We start from the raw sequence: 20030 nt of genomic DNA on the forward strand, positions 1-20030 counted from the left end.
TAGCACAGCAGAATAGCGAACGAAAGATTAGCAGAACTGCTACTAAATAATTCCCTGCAGTTTCAGAGTAGCTCCAGACCTACTCCTAGATTGCGATCACCTCGGTCCGTTTAGTTCCTGGTTTGACGTCACAAACATGCCCTGCGTTCGGCCAGCCACTCCCCAGTTTCTCCAGCCACTCCTGCATTTTAGCCTGGCACGCCTGCGTTTTTTAGCACACTCCCTGAAAACGGCCAGTTTCCGCGCAGAAACACCCACTTCCTGTCAATCACACTACGATCACTTGAGCGTTGGAAAAACGTCGTTCGAGCTTGTGTAAATCTACTAAGTTTTGAGTAAAATAACTAAGCGCATGCGCGATGCGTACCATGCGCATGCGCATTTTCCACCTAATCGATCCGTTGCGAAAAATGGCAACGAGCGAACAACTCGGAATGACCACCGATGAACGAAGTGTGGCCTAACTTAAGCTATTGCTGTCTGCTTCACCTGGTCTTGGTCTATTTAGATGTCTTATAGGCATAAGAAGCTTGTTTATATAACCATTCAGGCTGACAGGTGGAACAGACAAGTAGAAAGCAACTCTCTTCTCTTCAAGTACCATTTGCTTCACTTATAAATAATTAGTGAATCAATTTAGAAGTGTGGACACTGTCAATGCCAGCAGTTCATAGTCTATAACACTCCACTGTCACTTTTCTACAATGGGTGAGCACAAACTGTTGTAAATCATAATATGTAAATGACAAATGTAGTTTTCTTTCTAAATTAGTGTCCCTTAAGCCATTGGTCTGAAAGCACAAATGGGTTGCTGTATAAGTTATATTGGGTCACATTTATTCTTTTTTGTAAAATTACCGTGAACTAATGATTAATAATATTATTATATTACTATGTGCAAAACCTATTTCCATGAAAAGCAATGTAATCAAGAATAAAAGGAAGGAGATTAATAGAAACAAAGTTTATAATGACACATTCCCTTCCTCTTTGCTCTACCAGTGACGGCTACAGATATGTCCTAATACATCTAGCATCTACACGCCATACGGTATGAGACACCCATTAAGATGCGCAGAGATGAGTAGCGTAATGTACTTTTCTTTAAACTTTGCATCACATATGCACAGGGGCGGATTGGGAACGAAAAGAGGCCCTGGAAAAATTTGGACTAGTGGCCCCACATGGGCAGCACCAGAGGTAAGGTCTAGCCATGGGCCATGGCAGCAGCACCCTCCCCCCAAGACTTTCCAGATAGTGGGCATGTCCAGCATCAAGGGGGAAGTTAAAAAGAAATAAAATTAAATATTATGAGCACATTAAACTATATCATTCTTTAGAAAGATATTGTCACGGCGCCGCGGTCTTCTCACTTACCTCTCCGGGCGCGCTGGGTCTCCGTGCGGCCGTCCTCGCTGGCGGGTCCCGACGTCCGGCGCTCCGTCTAGCCGGCGTCCACTTCCGACGTCCTCGGGAGCTGCGGGTGACGTCATTGGCCCGTCCTCCAATCAGGTCCTGGCGGGAAGTTTAAATTCAGACGCCGGGCAGTGCTCCGGCGCCTGAGTATCATCGTGCTACTGTACCTGTGATCTCCAGTGCTCCGTGCCTCCAGCACCTCCGTGCCTCCAAGCACCTCCGTGCCTCCAAGCACCTCCGTGCCTCCAGCACCTCCGTGCCTCCAAGCACCTCCGTGCCTCCAGCACCTCCGTGCCTCCAAGCACCTCCGTGCCTCCAGCACCTCCGTGCCTCCAAGCACCTCCGTGCCTCCAGCACCTCCGTACCTCCAGCACCTCCGTGCCCCCAAGCACCTCCGTACCTCCAGCACCTCCGTGCCTCCAAGCACCTCTGTGCCTCCAGCGCCTCCGTGCCTCCAGTGCCTCCAAGCACCTCCGTGCCTCCAAGCACCTCCGTGCCTCCAAGCACCTCCGTGCCTCCAGCACCTCCGTGCCTCCAAGCACCTCCGTACCTCCAGCACCTCCGTGCCTCCAAGCACCTCCGTGCCCCCAAGCACCTCCGTGCCTCCAGCGCCTCCGTGCCTCCAGCACCTCCGTGCCTCCAAGCACCTCCGTGCCTCCAGCACCTCCGTGCCTCCAAGCACCTCCGTGCTTGCCTCCAGCACCTCCGTGCCTCCAAGCACCTCCGTGCCTCCAAGCACCTCCATGCCTCCAAACACCTCCGTGCCTTCAAGCACCTCCGTGTCTCCAAGCACCTCCGTGCCTCCAGCACCTAGTATTTTCTGTGATTCACCAGCACCTGTCAAGTTCTCTCTTTCAGGAGACCTTCAGCGTCCGCACGTGCCTCCTGTCCGCCGATCTGATCCTGCATGAGGAAGACTTACATCCGGTCATCTCTGCTGCGGCCCAGTTGCGGTTCCACTTCCCGGTCATCGGAGGAAACCCCGAGTCCACAACCTCCTCAAACCAGGTCAGTGATAGATATATTTTCTTGCTAATTACACCAACCGTATCCCAATTACTATTCACTCAATCTTATATGTCAGCCAAGCAGGCAGACAGAGCATACACTAGATCATCTGCAATCACAGGCTAAGTGGCAAAGTAATTTTCATATATGCAAATTATTTTGCATCTTATTCATTATGTCTATAAAAAGGACCACATGTCCTCAAACAAAACAGGCCCCACGGGTGCGTTGGCCCACCAAGAATCTTCCCTGTAAAGCCTATGGCCAATCCGCCTCTGCATATGCAGGGAAACAGCACTGACAATATACTAGAGATGCTGAGATACGACTTTAACCAAACAAGAATTAGGGGTCTATTCATGTAGCAGAGAAAAGCCCTGTTTAACAGGGCTTTTCGCTGCCTAGTGCAATTCACAGAGCAGGTTACCGTGGAGAAGTCACTGACTTCCCCAGCGGCCCCCCTGCTCCGTGCCTGAATTGCATCACCATACTTTTGTATGGTGAGTGAGATTCATGAAGGAGCGGAAAGCTCAGCTTTCCACTTCTCCACGGAGTTCAGGTTCGCCATTTCAGGATGATGTAACCTGAACTGCGATGCGAAGATGGCAGAGAAGCTCAATGCTTCCCTGCTATCTGCTCGGCACCCGGCGCTGGCTCCGCCCCCGATCTCCCAGCAGCCATTGCGGCCTCCTGGGAGTTCAACAGGTGGTGCATGTGCAGAGGGAATCACCGGCTGACTCTGTGCATCGGAGAGGGGGCTGCCTGGAGAAGACATCACCGCTGGACCCCTGGATTCCGCAGGGCTACGTCGGAAGGGTGAGCATACATGAATTGCTACTTATAGCAGCTATACATCTCATAGAAGCGATGTATATGTATAGTGATAAGTAACAATTCAGTTTTTGTTTTTTTCATGAATAGACCCCTTAGTTTAAACACGTACAATGTTGCAGATGAAGCACAACAGGAGAAAAATCCGGAACCGCTGCATCACAGCTCTTTGTACACAGATTCAGACTCCACTGCACACAGACGTACAAATGTTACACTTCAAACTGTTAAGTATAATCTAGCAATTTAGTTTTGTCACTACCTTTTGTTTCCTTTATGTAAATACGACACACCACATTTTGAACAAGAAAGATGCTCGGGTGCCTGGGACCAGGTGCGCCGAGAGGGGATATATGTTGTGACTAGAGCAATGGTGTATATATTTATTACAATTTATTTATATAGCACATACATATTCCGCAGCACTTTACAGAGAATATTTTGCCCATTCAGTCCCTGCCCCAGTGGAGCTTACAATCTATTTTCCCTATCACATGTACACACAGACACATTCACGCTAGGGTTAATTTTGTTGAGAGCCAATTAACCTGCCAGTATACGTTTAGATTGTGGGAAGAAACCGGAGTACCCAGAGGAAACCCACACAAGTACGGGGAGAATATACAAACTCCACACAGTTAGGGTCATGTTGGGAATCGAACCCATGATCTAAGTGCTGTGAGGCAGTAATGCTAACCATTACACCATCCGTACTGCCCTTACAATTTATTTATATACCGCACAGATATTCCGCAGCACTTTACAGAGAATATTTTGCCCATTCACATCAGTCCCTACTAGTGATGAGCGGATTCAGTTTTACTCGGTTTTACTCGGTTCTCAAAACCTACCCCAGTGGAGCTTACAATCTATATTCCATATCACATGTACACACAGACACATTCATGCTAAGGTTAATTTTGTTGGGAGCCAATTAACCTACCAGTATATTTTTGGATTGTGGGAGGTAACCGGAGAACCCGGTATGAGCACACATCTGTACCTCAGCTCCTCTACAAACACGTCTTCCCACTCAGACCTTCAGGACTTCTCCCAGGCTTCTTCCAGGCCATGGCATCCCACACTTAATAAGACTTCCCCCTACTCTCCAAGTATTTAACAGTCCAGAAAGAAATCACCTTTTTATCTAAACCTACCACCCCTCCACTCAACTCTCCAGCCTCTGCTCACTTCCCCCTCTTGTCTCATTTAGAATGTAAGCTCTTGTGAGTTGGACTCTCTCCGTTTGTTTTTCTAAAACAATTTTGCAATCTGTGAACTGTAATTAAGGATATTTTTAAAGTTTGAACTTGTTTGTGTTAGTTATGTGTACGCTGGTCTACCTCCTTTACACATCACAACGGAACCCTTGTGGTGCCTTGCAAAAAAACGTTAATAATAATGCTAAGAATAAAACTGTTACAGAGGTCAGGATCTTTCCAACAATGCTCCATCAGAAAATATTTCAATAAGCATCTGAAATGGCATTTTACAGAAGTCCCTTTCCCGTGCCCTAAAATTGTCTTTATTGCTGCACATTGTGAGGCTGATTCTATCTTCACATTGCTGCCAGAACAACTGGCTGGCTGTGCCAGTGGCGGAACTACCGCCAGTGCAGGCAGTGCCTTGCACTGGGGCCCGCCACTGTCCAGGGGCCCAAAGCATGTAATGAGTCAAACTGATTCATTACATGCCGCATTACAGCCGCCCACCGAGGAGAGGAGAAAAGTGCAGCGGCCACGGGGGAAGGAGGAGGAGGGAGGTGGAGGAGGGAGCCGCAGCAGCGCTGTGTAATTGGTAGAGGCACTGCTGCTGCTGTCCCTCTGCTTCACCATAGGCTGCCCTCCGCCGCTGTGAATGCTGGGAAGCGCATCCCAGCATTCACAGCGGCGGAGAACAGCCTATGGTGAAGCAGAGGGACAGCAGCAGCAGCGCCTCCACCAATTACACAGCGCTGCTGCGGAACCCTCCTCCACCTCCCTCCTCCTCCTCCTTCTCCCCTGCCCGGGATCTGCCAGAAGCTGCACGAGGAGCCTGAGCCAGCGGAGACAGTAAGTATAATTCTTTCTTTCTTTTCTGCCTTAATGTGTAAAAAGGGGGACGCTGTCTGCCATAGTGTGTAAAAAGGGGGGCGCTGTCTGCCGTAATGTTTAAAAAAGGGGACTATGTCTGCCGTAATGTGTAAAAAAGGGGACGCTGTCTGCCGTAATTTGTAAAAAAGGGGACGCTGTCTGCTGTAATGTGTAAAAAAAGGGGACGCTGTCTGCCTTAATGTGTAAAAAAGGGGACGCTGTCTGCCTTAATGTGTAAAAAGGGGACGCTGTCTGCTGTAATGTGTAAAAAGGGCACGGTCTGCGTTATGTGTAAAAAGGGGGACGCTGTCTGCCGTAATGTGTAAAAAGGGGGATGCTGTCTGCCGTAATGTGTAAAAAGGGCACGCTGTCTGCCTTAATGTGTAAAAAAGGGCACGCTGTCTGCCGTAATGTGTAAAAAGGGGGACTGTCTGCCGTAATGTGTAAAAAAGGGAACGCTGTTTGCCGTAATGTGTAAAAAGGGGGATGCTGTCCGCCGTAATGTGTAAAAAAGGGGACGCTGTCTGCCTTAATGTGTAAAAAGGGGTCGCTGTCTGCCGTAATGTGTAAAAAAAGGGGACGCTGTCTGCCGTAATGTGTAAAAAGTGGACGCTGTCTGCCGTAATGTGTAAAAAAAGGGGACACTGTCTGCCTTAATGTGTAAAAAGGGGATGCTGTCTGCCGTAATGTGTAAAAAGGGCACGCTGTCTGCCGTTATGTGTAAAAAGGGGGACGCTGTCTGCCGTAATGTGTAAAAAAAGCACGCTGTCTGCCGTAATGTGTAAAAAAGGGCACGCTGTCTGCCGTAATGTGTAAAAAGGGGACTGTCTGCCGTAATGTGTAAAAAAGGGCACGCTGTCTGCCGTAATGTGTAAAAAAGGGTATGCTGTCTGCTGTAATGTGTAAAAAGGGCACGCTGTCTGCCGTTATGTATAAAAGGGGCACGCTGTCTGCCGTAATGTGTAAAGAGGGGACGCTGTTTGTCTTAATGTGTAAAAAGGGGACGCTGTCTGCCGTAATGTGTAAAAAAAGGCACGCTGTCTGCCGTAATGTGTAAAAAAGGGTATGCTGTCTGCCGTAATGTGTAAAAAGGGGACGCTGTCTGCCGTAATGTGTAAAAAGGGGAATCTGTCCGCCATAACGTGTAAAAGGGTCTCTACCTGGTGTAGTGGTTCTACTGTGCGGCATAATTTGAATAATGGAGACTACTGTGTACCGTTATATGAATTGGTATTATTTTGTGGCCACACCCCTTCCCCACGAAGCCACGCCCCTATATTTTTTGCACGTGCCTGCGGCGCGCACTGCCCATGTTTAGCATGCAGGGGTGGGACTTCGATGCATTTCTTGCACACAGTGCTAAAATGTCTAGTTACGGCACTGTTGCTAGGTATCCATTTCTCTGGCCCTGAGCAGGTCCCCCTCACCAGATCCTCTCCAGGGGTGAGGGGGTGGACTTGGATGGGATGAGGGGGGGGGAAGGCAAAGCATTTTGTCGCACCTGGGCCCACCGCTCGCTAGTTCCGCCACTGGGCTGTGCACTAACAAGGTGATAGCAGGCTGATATGGATCTTTGTACATAGTGCAGACAGATACTCTGTGTGTGCTATACAGGTAAAATGTTGAGGGCTAGCAGGCTGATGGCATTTTCCAGTAGTCTGCACTGGGGGCCTGATTCTTATGTGGACTGGGTGAGCATAGCTGCTGCTTACATGGAAGCAGCAGCAATGCTCAGATATGTAACACAGCAGGAGGGGGATGGTATAAGTAGACGCCTCTTGCATGCAAGTGTGATTCAGTACTGTGTCCTAGGATGCAGCATCGGATCACCTGTGACACCATTGGCCGGCTGAGCGAACCCCGAGGTCGCGTAGAGCGGTCGCATAGAGCAGTCGCCTCAGCTCCGGCCAAAAAGCCAGGAAATCTCTGTCAGAAGCCTTGGCACTCCCACAAAACAGAGGTGACATGCCTCACCTTTGTGAAACGGAAGATGGCTGCAGACTGTCAATCACTAGACGTCTGCAGCTGTACTGACGATGCAGGACCTGTATTGCACATGCACTGTGAAAGTCCAGCACATGCGCAAAGTCCCGGACATCAGTGCTTTGTATCTGTAGCCACACTTGTGTCGGGGCCGGAATCAGGCCCTGGTTTTGGAGAAATGTGTTTGTCAGTGTAAATTAGTGGTTAATGGTCTCTGCGACACCTGAGATGAAATAATCATTAAAGCGTTAATAATTGTTATTTTATAATGCGTCACACACAAGTCATACTGTATATAAATGTCCTTCTGTACGACAGAGGCAGGTCACGAGGCACGCCTCTGATGGAAGAGAGACAAGGTAACACACTTCACTCTCCTGAACAACAATCAAAATATTTTCTGCAGCTTCACTTTAATACAAGCTGCTGAGTGGCATGTAGCAAGAATAATTGTACCGTTTCAGATCTAGCTCCCACGTGGAATTACACAGTGTACAGCCAATTTACCTGCATCATGTCTTTATCCTGGAGATGTTGAGCCATGGATTTGATAATAATCTCAAAGAAAAACTGTGAATGCTGTCAAAAAAATACAATTCAGTTGTTATTTCTGTCAGAAATGATGCTAATTTTAGAGAATCTGCTTCCAGCATGCTGAATATGGGTTATTCTATGGGGATGAGAGCACTGACAATCCTATTTACTCGGCTTAATGCCCCAACTGGCCTCCTGCGTGGTGAACAGTAAATTATTTGTTTAACTGTATTTCATGAAATGATTGTGGCTGGTTGTACATAATCTCTAATCCATATTGCACCAACAAAGGTATTTTCAGGACAAAGGTATATCCAGGCCTTGGTCTCATCATTGACATAAAGCTTATGCCGTCCATTTACCAAGTATACAAATTAAATACTAGAGGTTTTCATAATAAGATTAGATTGATCAGAGGCACAGAGGAAGGTCTATGCAGAGCAATCAATGATACTCAATTCCTTCCGACTAGAGGGCACTATGAGGACTGGATAAAGAGATTATAAGCACTTCATGCTATTTGGGTCAGATCCAATTAGACGTGTTGCAATGTTTTTATTACAGTAGGAAAACTCTGCTTATCATTGCTGGTACCTTTATGGGGTGTTAGCATAAATGAGGATTTCCTGCTCTAATAGCCCAACTGTGGTAGTGCACAAGGTTCCGACAGAGCCTCACAGATAATTGTATCTGTGCCTTTGCGCTATTAATTACCTAAATCAGCAGGGACTATTGGGACTGTGCTGATTTTACATGTTACATAAATCCCAAAGAAACAGTACAGAGATTCAACATCCCCAAAAGAAGACTTACCCTTAGCACAAGTTTAATTGTATTTAGCTCGTTACATTTTAAAAGGCTCGTCAACCCTTTGGCAAGTTCTTCGTGGACCGTCCGATCTGCATATGATTGTGTTTTAAAAACATACTAAGATAAAAAGAAGAAATATACATTGTATGTTTATTATAGGGGTATTATAATCGGAGCATGACAGTGAGTGCGTCTATGATGGGTCTTGGTAGTAACCGACTTTCTATTTGGACAGTTGATTAGGTACAGGAAAGGTTTTCTTTTTTATAGCATATGTTACCTCAAGGGAAACCATACGCATTGTGTACCATTATATACAGGAACTCTACTTACCTTTACATAAGACTGGACATAGTTCTCCAGCTGCTCTTCATAACATTTAGCTACAATGTCTGTAAGGACCCTACAGTAGAGAGACATCGATAGGACGATCAGTTGAAAATGTGAGTTGCAGGATCCTGTTAAGTACTGTGATCCAACCATGCGCATTATGTTGTTTAGTTACGTATCGGGTCAGAGCACTGCACTCATCTATCATTAAACTGGCATGTTCTGTAGATAGAACACTCAATTTGAAAAAGTGTTCCATACTAGATTGTATAACAGAATCATTCAAAACCAAAGCATATATACTGTATAGCTGGGGGACATGTATTAATTATTTTTTGTGTATAGAAGCCTGTAGTAGACTTTGAGTGATTTGTGAAACACTGGCCAATGCTTATTGAAGCACTTACTAGCAGCTTGGATCAGTTTTATTTCCAAGAAATGTACTTTCAGGTTTTGTGAAGCGTATCTGAAGCGCATTCCCTAGAACAGCATGGTGTACCTTTAATTTAATCAGGCTAAATCGCAAATGGCATCACAACGGTGGAGAATAAAATACCTAAAAGTTTGCTTTTTTTAAATTTTTTTATAGAGGCATAAAAGTAAGTAAAAGATTTCCAGTATCAGATGTCAGCATTCTGTAAACAGGTTACCTAACATGACAGCCTGAAGTCGGTGCAATTAGCAATGATCTTACCTGGTTGTCATTGTGATGACATCATCATCATTATTTTTTGTCAAAACTTGGAATAGTTGATTGAACAAGACTGGGAGAAAGCTAATGATCATGTGAATCTTGTCAATATTCAGGAGATTCTATGAATATAAAAGCAGTGAGAAGGGATACTTGTAGCACTTGACTAAATATAGAGAAATTACTGTATCAAGCAGTGTAAATGGAAGTACAGCACGGCCAGAGATGCTGAGAAACTCTTGTTATTTGTACCAATCTGCATCATTCCATCTATACATAGGAGCTCTTGTTCTGCTATGCTGGGCAGTACTGCGGGGCAAACTCTATCTTATTCCTATAGCAGCTGCATCAATTTTTATGGATAGTGATAACTTGAAAGTTTCTGAGCCTAATTTTAATACATTTTCCTGTTTGCATTAATAGATTTGTGTACCACTGAGTCTATTGCATTTCTGCAATACTGTAGATGTACAGTACATACAGTAAGGTACAAAGTTGCAAAGACAAGTGAAAATACTATTACTTCCCTGTTTGCACTGTCCACTAATTAAATTAAACTTTCACCCATGTACAATGAGTTCTATTTATGTAACTTGAGAAAATAAGGGGTCAATGAGGCCATCTTTATTTCAGGTTCCAAGTTTAAAATATATTGATGTATGTTTGTTGGACTTTGCTTAGATAATTGTATGTGCTGAAAACTGAATGTGATGGACAACAGGATGCAGTTAATATGCAGGTGGATGGGATCCCGGCAGTATAAATACCGATGCCGGAATCCTGACCAACGGCATAAGCCCGGCGTCTAAATCCCGACAGAGGACGGAATTCCGGTGTCAAAATACCGACAGCCGGAATCCCAATCGTAAACACAGTGGGATGCAATGGTGGTGGTGGTGGTGGTGGTGGTGGTGGTGGTGGGCGGGGGGGGGGTATAGCTTTAGGCACAAGTAGGGGGGTTAGGGTGCAGTGGGTGGAAGGTTAGGCACTAAGAAGGGGAGGTTAGGGAGGGTTAGGCACCAAGCGGGAAGGGTTAGGGTTAGGCAGTGGGAAAGGGAGGGCTAGGGTTAGGCACCACTGGGGAGTGTTAGGTTTATGCACCTTCAAGGGTGGGTTAGGATAGAGAACAGGGGACGGTTAGGGTCTTTACCGGGGCTGTTAGGATTATGATGGTCGGGATGCCACTGTCTGGATTCTGACCACCGGCATCCTTCCATTGGGAAATCATGCCGAATCCTTAACATTAACTCCAAGGAGGTGATACACTCAAAGTAATTTGCACAGTGCAGAAGTCTTGCACGACACACTGGAGAACATCTTTCATTTTGACCCTTTCCGCTTTTGTATAGAATGCTGATCCAATTTATGCATGTGTAACATCTCAATCCACCAACAGGTATGCCGAGAGGGGGGGTGGGGAGGTTACTAGTTACACTGGCTTGTCTGGCGGGCCTAGCAGGAGCACCAACCAGCCATGGAAGATTGTCCAGATTGGACAGAGGGCCTAATTCAGATCTGATCGCAGTTAGCTAATAGGCAAAACCATGTGCACTACAGGGGAGGCAGATATAACATGTGCAGAGAGAGTTAGATTTGGGGTGGTTTATATTGTTTCTGTACAGAGTAAGCACTGGCTGCTTTATTTGTACACTGCTATTTAGATTTCAGTTTGAACACACCCCACCCAAATCTAACTCTCTGCACATGTTATACCTGTCCCCCCCCCCCCCCCTGCAGTGCACATGGTTTTACCCATTAGCTAACAAATTTGCTGCTGCGATCAGGTCTGAATAACCCCCAGGGACTGATGTGAATAATTGTATATTCTCTGAACAGTTCTACATGATGATGCTAAAAAAAAAAAAAATCAAAGATATCAAATAATAAATATTAGTAAGTATTTTTCACAGAAAACACAAGCCTGATAAAAGCTGAGCATGTTTCTACCTATGCAGGACTCCAACCTATGTCATCAGCACTGGGGCAGAAGTGGATTTATAAAGTGGAAGCATGAGAAGTGATTGTGTACTGAGACATGACTGTACCTTACAAGAGTCCAGAAAGTCCGGTGAAGGAGGCTTGGGCAGCTCATTTTCTCTTTTTTGGCATTGTTGGAAAAAGCTATTCAGATACGGTTCCTAATATCACAAAACAGTAGATAATTCAGAATCCTCTTATTGACGGCTTGTCAAGAACTGATGCTTTGCAGTGTTAGAACTCACCTGAGTGTATACTGTTGATACAACAAGTGTTGATACTTTAAAAAGTGGTTTTCCGCCATCTACCCATTTGAGATCACTTCCAGTTTGCTGTGACACAAACATATAGAGAGACATAAGTATTCATTAATGACAATTACAGTTCAAAAATATGTTTATTTTCTTTTAATACAGGAAACAATTATTAAGCATTTCTTGTAGTATATTCTAAAAACCAGAGGCATTTGCAGGACTAAACACCTTCACAAATTAGGGGGAGATTTATCAAAGCTTGAAAATAGATAAAGTGTAGAGAGATAAGGTAATGTTACAGGCTGTTTGAAAAGTGACAGACATAAATTGGTTGGCACTATTTCTCTCCAAGTTTTAAAGAATATACATTAAATGATAATGCTACTAAAGTAACAAGGTGCTAACTGCTTGTAGCATCAATAGATGGATCATATAGTACACAAGCTAGGCTCCTGCCTAGGTTCTGGTGGTCATTGAGGGATGCAAATGACCCCATTACCCATTTCTATATTATGTTTTTTTTTTGGCAAACAGAGTTGGGAAGAAGCCCTAAACCACCCTGTTGTTAACCCCATGGGCTCATAATCCACCTCTAGTAGAACCACATTCACATACATACTATATTGAATGGGCAGAGGTTGTATTGCCCAATTTTTCTACATCAACTCACACTGTTTGTGGGAAAAAAAATGCTCCACCTGCCAGTGTTACAACTACTAACCATAAGATGTCCAGCGCTTTGAAACCAAAGCGCATCGCCAGCATTGGGGGAGAGGGGGGGGGGTCAAAACCCCATATTTACAATACATTTTTACTTTAGATGGTGCCTTATTTCTATCAAGTTCGACACCCTGATCCCACCAAAATTCCTCTCCCGAACATGACATAGTGTAGAAGCACTATACAAATCCCTAAGATACATGAGAAGTAAATATAATACCAAAAATTTGTGGGTTCCCCTTCGAAAACTGTTGACCAGCACTAGGCTTTTTAGCCAAAACTGGAAGTAGAAAAATGGAGGACAAATACTCCAGTGATTTCCACTCTTAGAACTAGGCTTTACAAGGCAAGGAGGACTAGCGCTGTTACAAGGTGGCAGTGTGCCATGTGCTGGCACCCCCCCCTAAACCTGTGACCTCATGATATCACACCTAGGGGGTGGGGCTGCCAGCTTTGGCAAATTGAGCTTTAAGGATGTTCTGTGCAGCTACATAGGCAGCAGGATGCCTGCTGGGAGCATCTCCTGCTGTTTGAAGCAGCATGTACGTTATATGCAGGATGCCACCCCTAAAGCCCTGGGGGCAGGTGGTGTGGGGTCCTCTTGTCATAGTGCAAAGCATCCATAGGCCAGTTGTTACTGTGCCAGAATCCCTGTATGAGGACTGTCATTACTAGAGAACACAAGCTGTACATGGGAGGAGTGTTAACAGGGTTAGAGCACTGGAGACTGGAGGTATTACACAAGGAGTATATGCAAATCCTTTACTCCCTTGGTTTGCGTGATACTGCTCTCTCCTGGCTGTCCTCCTACCTTTCTGACAAGTCCTTCTCTGTTTCCTCTCATGACTCCACCTCCCCCCCCCCCACTTCCTCTACCAGTAGGTTTCCCCCAAGGTTCTGTTCTTGGGCCTCTCCTTTTCTCTCTCTACACATCCTCATTAGGGGAGCTCATTAGCTCTTTTGACTTAAAATATAATCTCTACGCTGATGATACTCAAATCTACCTTTCCTCCCCTGACCTCTCCCCTGCTCTCCTCATTCGTATCTCCAACTGTCTCTCTGCTATCTGCTCCTGGATGTCCCAGTGCTTTCTTAAACTTAACATGTCTAAGACTGAGCTGATCACCTTCCCTCCCTCCCGCATAACCTCACCTCCCACAATTTCATAATCCATTGATAGCACAACTGTCTCCTCTAGCCCCCAAGTGCGATGTCTTGGAGTAATCCTTGACTCCTCCCTCTCCTTCAAACCACACATTCAGTACCTCTCAAAAAACTGCTATTTCCACCTCATAGACATCTCCAGGATCAGACCCTTTCTCACCCAGGATGCTACTAAGATACTCATTCACTCACTGTCATCTCCAGATTAGACTACTGCAATCTCCTCCTATCTGACCTCCCTCAAAAAATGCCTCTCTCCACTTCAGTCTATCCTCAATGCTGCTGCCCATCTCATCTTCCTCACCAAACGTACTACATCCACATCCCCTCTCTTGCAGGACCTTCACTGGCTACCCTTCCCATTCAGAATCCAATTCAAGCTTCTCACACTCACCTACAAAGCCCTCACCCACTCTTCTCCCTCTTACATCTCTAACCTTATCTCTCTTTACATTCCCACCCATCCTCTTCGCTCTGCTAATGCACGCCGTCTCTCCTGCCAACTGATTACCTCCTCCCACTCCTACCTACAAGATTTTGCACGTGCTGCTCCCTATCTCTGGAATGCTCTACCTCTCCCCATCCGACTCTCCACCTCTCTACAAAACTTCCAACGGGCTCTCAAGACCACACTTCTTCACCAAACCCAGTCAACTATCCTTCTAACCCTCTTGTCTATGCTCACTGTCTACCCCGTCTGTGTCACTCTGGTCTGTTAGCCCCTCACCTTTTAGATTGTAAGCTCACAAGAGCAGGGACTTCTTTCCTCATGTGCCTTTCCTTTTCTAACTTACACTATCTTATACTCCATACTCCCTTTGATGGCACCTAACCCCGGGTTTTCTATACCTGTCCTATTTTGTCCTGTACTGTAAGCGCTGTTTTCTTGTTTGCTCATTTTATTATGTACTGTGTAATGGGTGCTGCGGATCCCTTGTGGCGCCATATAAATAAAGGATAATAATAATAATAATAAAATGTAGGAATAGTCCATCTTAGGGACTGAAAACATTACCAGAGGGAATATGGACTTTGGCGATAGTTGGTGATGTGGGCTGAATACATAACATTTACAAGCATAACTGAGGTTAGAAATTGCCAAGATTAGAAGGGACACTATAATAATGATAATTGCTTTTGCCATCAAAATTTCAATTGTGTGTAGAAAACGTGCTCTTTAAGGATCATTATTACAGTTTACACAGCAAAACTCTCACTGAAAAACCATCAAATGATTCTTATGTAAACATTATCTAAATGTCTGTCAGGGCCATGTCTGAGTGTAGGCCTGTTTTCTACAGAACAGTGACTTGTTTATAAAGGGACTCCACATCTGTAAGCCATGAATGAGGTTATCATTGGTCAGCGTCCAAGCAGTACAAGATGTGAGTGAAAACAAATTAAAAACCACTTACAAGTTTCACAACAAAGCTGAGATTTAGGATGAAGAATTAACAAGTACAAGGTCAATCAAGCAGTGCTGATGTAGGAAATGAATGCGCATCATATAAACAGCGCAGACAAAACTCTGGAGCTGCACTGCTCAGTACATTACAATCCGAAATAACAGATATGAGTGGAATAAAGACCCTGAGACAAAAAGACACAAACGAAATAGTATATTGACTTACTATTACATTATACAGAGCTGGCTCATAGGACGACCATGTAAGGCTTAAGGAACACTTAATGGAAAATCTAAGATGCTGCAGCCTGACGTTTAATCAAATGGGTGGGGTAAGAAACCAGCTGTGGTGCAACTACAAGAGCTAACACACCCTGGGGCAGATGTATTAACCTGGAGAAGGCATAAGAACTAGCCAATCAGCTCCAATATGTAAATTAACAGTTAGGAGCTGATTGGTTGGTGAATTTATCACCTTGCATTTATCACTGGTTTATCACTTCCTTATGCCTTCTCGAGGTTAATACATCTGCCTCCGTCTGATATTGTGTGCTTTAACAGTAGTAGTTTCTTATTGTCTAGTTGGTGTTCCTCCATCTTTTTCATCACCTCTTACACCATCTCTGTCTTCCCCTTCATCTGTCTATTTCTCTTATCAGCACTTATTTTTATTATAAAGATTATCCTTTTTTTTCTTTTCATCTTTATCATTATACTTTTTGGGACCGCCTCAACTTTTCTCCTCTACTGCTTTTTCTTCTCTGTATGTGGCCTTTGTGGATTTCCTTTCTTCTATACTGTTATATACATGTTTGTTTGGAATACATATGAAATCCCGGCAGACGGGATGCCGGCTGTCACTATACCAACAGCGACATCCCATCTGCCGGAATCCCCATAGAGAGTCCCCTCGCAGACTTGATGCGCTCGCCACGCATCGGGTCTGATGGCTCGCTTAACGCGCCACAGGTTCTATTCTTACCAGCCAAGTGGGAATACTGAGCGTCTGTCGGTACTCCGTATGGCGGCATATCACCATCTGTCAGGATTCCGGCGTCGGCCTCCTGAACACCGAGATCACGACAGCCAGTATATTGACTGCATCCCATTTGTTTGTAGATAATGTTTTGATATTATTATTTGGTGATTTTAAGAAGTGTATGTGTTTTCATCATAAAGTACTATGTGTAGAGTAAGTATGGGGAGTAAGGGGAGTAACAGAGTAACAGAGTAACAGTACATAGGTGTTAGGACTGGGCTGCCAGCATTCTCTAGATATAACATCACTGAAACTGAGAGAAGAGGTCAGAGTTCAGACTAGCTTTCCTCACATGCTAAGGTAATGACGTATCACTTCTTTTTATATATATATAACTTTGATGGCGCATTGGTACCTTTCCAAATGTGGCATCTTCCATGTTCAGGTATCTTGCTGGTAAAGAGGCAGCGACAGGAATGAGGTGTTCTTGTGAAGTGAGCTGTTCATTCTTAAACAATGGCAGCCAGGCAAACCCAACTATAGCAATAGAAAACATGAAGATCATTGTCCATATTATATATGTCCAGGGAAATGGACACGCTTACGCATGAGGTTCAATGCAGTGGAAATGAAGAACCCTTGTGAGTCCACGTATCCACTTCTACATGAAACACACAGTAGCAGGAAATGGTTACAATGTGCAGTGAATGTAAACCTTCTAAAGGTACCTGGTGTTTCCAGTGCCTCTTTCTTTTTGGCATTAGCTTTTGCATTTATGTCACAGGTGACGTGATGGAATGAAAACAGAATGTGATGTTTCTCATGGAGTTGAGTGGGAAGCTCAATTTTCACCTGCAAAGTAAAATATTACACCTCTCCTTAGACACTTCCAGATGGACACCTAGACATCTTGTACATACACTTCTATTAAAGTAACAAAAAAATATGAAATAGCTGATACTGGTACCACTGGCAAAATCATGGCTTTTATGAACATCCTATATAATCCCAAAACCCCAAACGATTGATTATCTGCACAGGCATTAGACACTGATATAGGTGCAGATCTGTATAGCGCTGTTTATTATTTATTTATTAACAATTACTTATATTGCACAGCATATTTTGTCGTGCTTTACAATTGGAAACAACAACGATAAAACAGAACTGGATAATAACAAACAGTCATAGAGGTAGGAAGGCGTTGCTCGCAAGCTTACAATCTATAGCTGTTCCCATATAGGTATCATTATAATATTCACAATGTTCTTTGAAGTAGTTACCAGCTTATACTGCTCTTGTAGAGCACATATAGGGCTTGATTCGGAGTTGCATGTAATGGGGCCACAATTTCAACTGCTTTCAGCTATCAGAACACCTCTGCCCACTTTCTCAGTTGAACACATTTATGTGCCCGAACCACCCCAGTCTCCACTTGCGATAGCTCCTGTCATCTCTATCAGCTGCATTAGCACCAGCGCTATGTAGGAGATGCGTCTGAATTGGATGGATCCCAATTGTAAAGCGTAGAGGAATATGCTGTAATCATATAAATAAATCCCTGCTGTCTACATATGGACAACATGCCCATGGAGATCTACTTCTACATGTGGATTCCCCATTACCACCAACAGTGTCCATCAAGCCATATGTGAGAAGCAACATGAAATGCAGCTGACTCAGAATCGCCAGCAATAGCGCTGAGCCACAGTTTGGTAAAGATTACGGAATTGCGTGCAACTCTGGTCAGGCTATAGTTCTTTTTAGTGTTTGGTGTCAGGTGCAAGTCAAGTCATACATGTTACTTTTAAATGAGTCACAACCATTTAAGTTAAATTTCCTATTCATGTAATGTTGTCAAAATTTATGGAATAAGCATCCCAATTCAAAATACCTAAAACATATATTTATTCTTAGATTGATCATATATAAATGTTTGTGAGAAACTCAAAACAAATCACATGTGGTCCCCTATGGCACTGACTGTCCCCCTCTCTTTTTCAAGGTAAGGTGAAAAGATATACAACCCCTTTTAAAACAGATCACATCAGTTACAATACACTTTTTACAATGCACTTGTCACCTACACACATTGGAGGCCGCATTTTGCAGATTAAAGCAGATGTCAGTGTATCAATTTCCTGGCAATCAATCAGTGGGGCAGATGTATTAAGCCTGGAGAAGGGATAAAGAAGTGATAAAGCAGTGATAAGTGCAAGGTGATAAGGCACCAACCTATCACCTCATACAGTAAAGGCCCATATAGATGGGCCGATGCAGGAGAGATGTGTGCTGAGCGAACCGCTCAGCACACATCTCTCCCGCTGCTCAGCACAGCGCGATCTGTGCTGAGCGTGCGGGGGGAGACGGGGGGGGGGGGGGGTCGCTCACTTCACCCGCTGGGTGAAGTGAGCGACCCGCTAGATTGGCCTGCATGCAGGCCAATCTAGCACCAGCGATAGGGATGCGCATCGCTATCGCTGAGGGGGCTACACACGTAGCGATAATGCTCAAATTCTAAGCAATCTAGTCAGATTGCTTAGAATATCGCTCCGTGAGTACCCCCCTTAACTGTCAGTTTACATATTGGAGCTGGTGCATTATCACCTTGCACTGCTTTATCACTTCTCCAGACTTCATACAACTGCCCCAGTGTTTCTTCTTATACTGTATATTGTCCTAAATATTGGTGCAGCATGCAAAATAGCTGCTAAGCTTCCAATGTTGTAGGCAAAGGGTGCACTTTAAAAGTAATTATTATCAATGAAAACTCCCTAAAAATGACTATGTATGCAATTATTTATCAAGGTAATATTGGTATTATCATACATCCCAACTTTGTATATTTGTATTCCTGGGAAATTGGTGCAAAAGAAAGGTACTGGTATATTGCATTGTGACCACATTACATTCCTTTCCCATAACACCACGATCACCACCCCAAGACACTAGCTGCTGGTATAGTATGGCTGTTAGCAGCACATACTTACCATGTGTCCTGGGTGCATATTCAATTGGAACTGGCTTGTTAATACTGGCTGTTAGTACCACCATTAAATTTGAGCAAGATGGGAAAATCAGCCTGTTACCCCCCAAAAAATAATGTCTAACAGTATATAGGTCTATTAGTGGCTAATAGCAAAATATTTGGGTCTCTGGATGATTTCTGCATTTTTAATAACAGTTTAAAATGGTAGAAAGTAAGTGTTTTTCTGCAACTAAATGCTATACGTCAATTTGGGGTGCATAGAAATGCCTGTGGGTTTTTTCTTTTATAATTTTAAGCAACTTTTAAAAATGTGTCTAAACTTTATAAACTCCTGTCCCATTCAACAACACCCCCATGTCAAAACCACACAGCTTTGACTGTCTAACCACTAATGATTTCAACTGTCAAACCTGTGTAACAATCAAGCGCACTAAAACTAACTCCTTAGATGGGTACCAATTTTAAATGATATATTTGCAGCTCCCAATAGAGTATTCTACCTTACTCCAAACTTGAACACTAAAAACATATACCATATAAGAATATGTATATTACAAGGAAGCGCATATATATAATCTATTTGATTAAAAATTGTAAATATTTTTTATTTAGTATTCAATTTTCTTAATAATGCATGACATAATAAAACCTTAAAACACACCAAATCTGCAGTGCAAAGAAGTCCAGAAACTGTGACTATTACCGTCCAGATAACCATATACCGCTGGAGCTCCAATAAGGATTTTCTTTAAGCACACTAAGTGCTATTTTTGTAACTCCCCGGTGAAAAGCTGGTTATTTTAAAGTGATATCCGTTGTTACTTTGTATCCACTAGCCAGAACAATATACTTTGTAGGAACTGCAAA

At 44.1% G+C, this 20030-nt stretch overlaps 1 protein-coding gene across 7 annotated transcripts in view; it reads right to left on the bottom strand.

Annotated features, from left to right (window-relative positions):
- The window catches only part of DOCK10 (dedicator of cytokinesis 10), a 691954-nt gene that overhangs the window by 183849 nt on the left and 488075 nt on the right, over positions 1-20030 (bottom strand). For all 7 annotated transcript variants that reach the window (XM_063916012.1, XM_063916009.1, XM_063916010.1 and 4 more), the window contains exons 20-27: positions 16903-17026; positions 16590-16711; positions 11898-11984; positions 11721-11813; positions 9679-9797; positions 8988-9057; positions 8658-8771; positions 7818-7889 (exon numbers count right to left, since the gene is read on the bottom strand). In XM_063916012.1, coding sequence (XP_063772082.1) covers positions 7818-7889; positions 8658-8771; positions 8988-9057; positions 9679-9797; positions 11721-11813; positions 11898-11984; positions 16590-16711; positions 16903-17026 — 801 coding nt within the window. The remainder of the gene's footprint in view (positions 1-7817; positions 7890-8657; positions 8772-8987; positions 9058-9678; positions 9798-11720; positions 11814-11897; positions 11985-16589; positions 16712-16902; positions 17027-20030) is intronic.

Source organism: Pseudophryne corroboree, chromosome 4 (assembly GCF_028390025.1).
Source record: "Pseudophryne corroboree isolate aPseCor3 chromosome 4, aPseCor3.hap2, whole genome shotgun sequence".
In the NCBI taxonomy this organism is placed as follows: Eukaryota; Metazoa; Chordata; class Amphibia; order Anura; family Myobatrachidae; genus Pseudophryne; species Pseudophryne corroboree.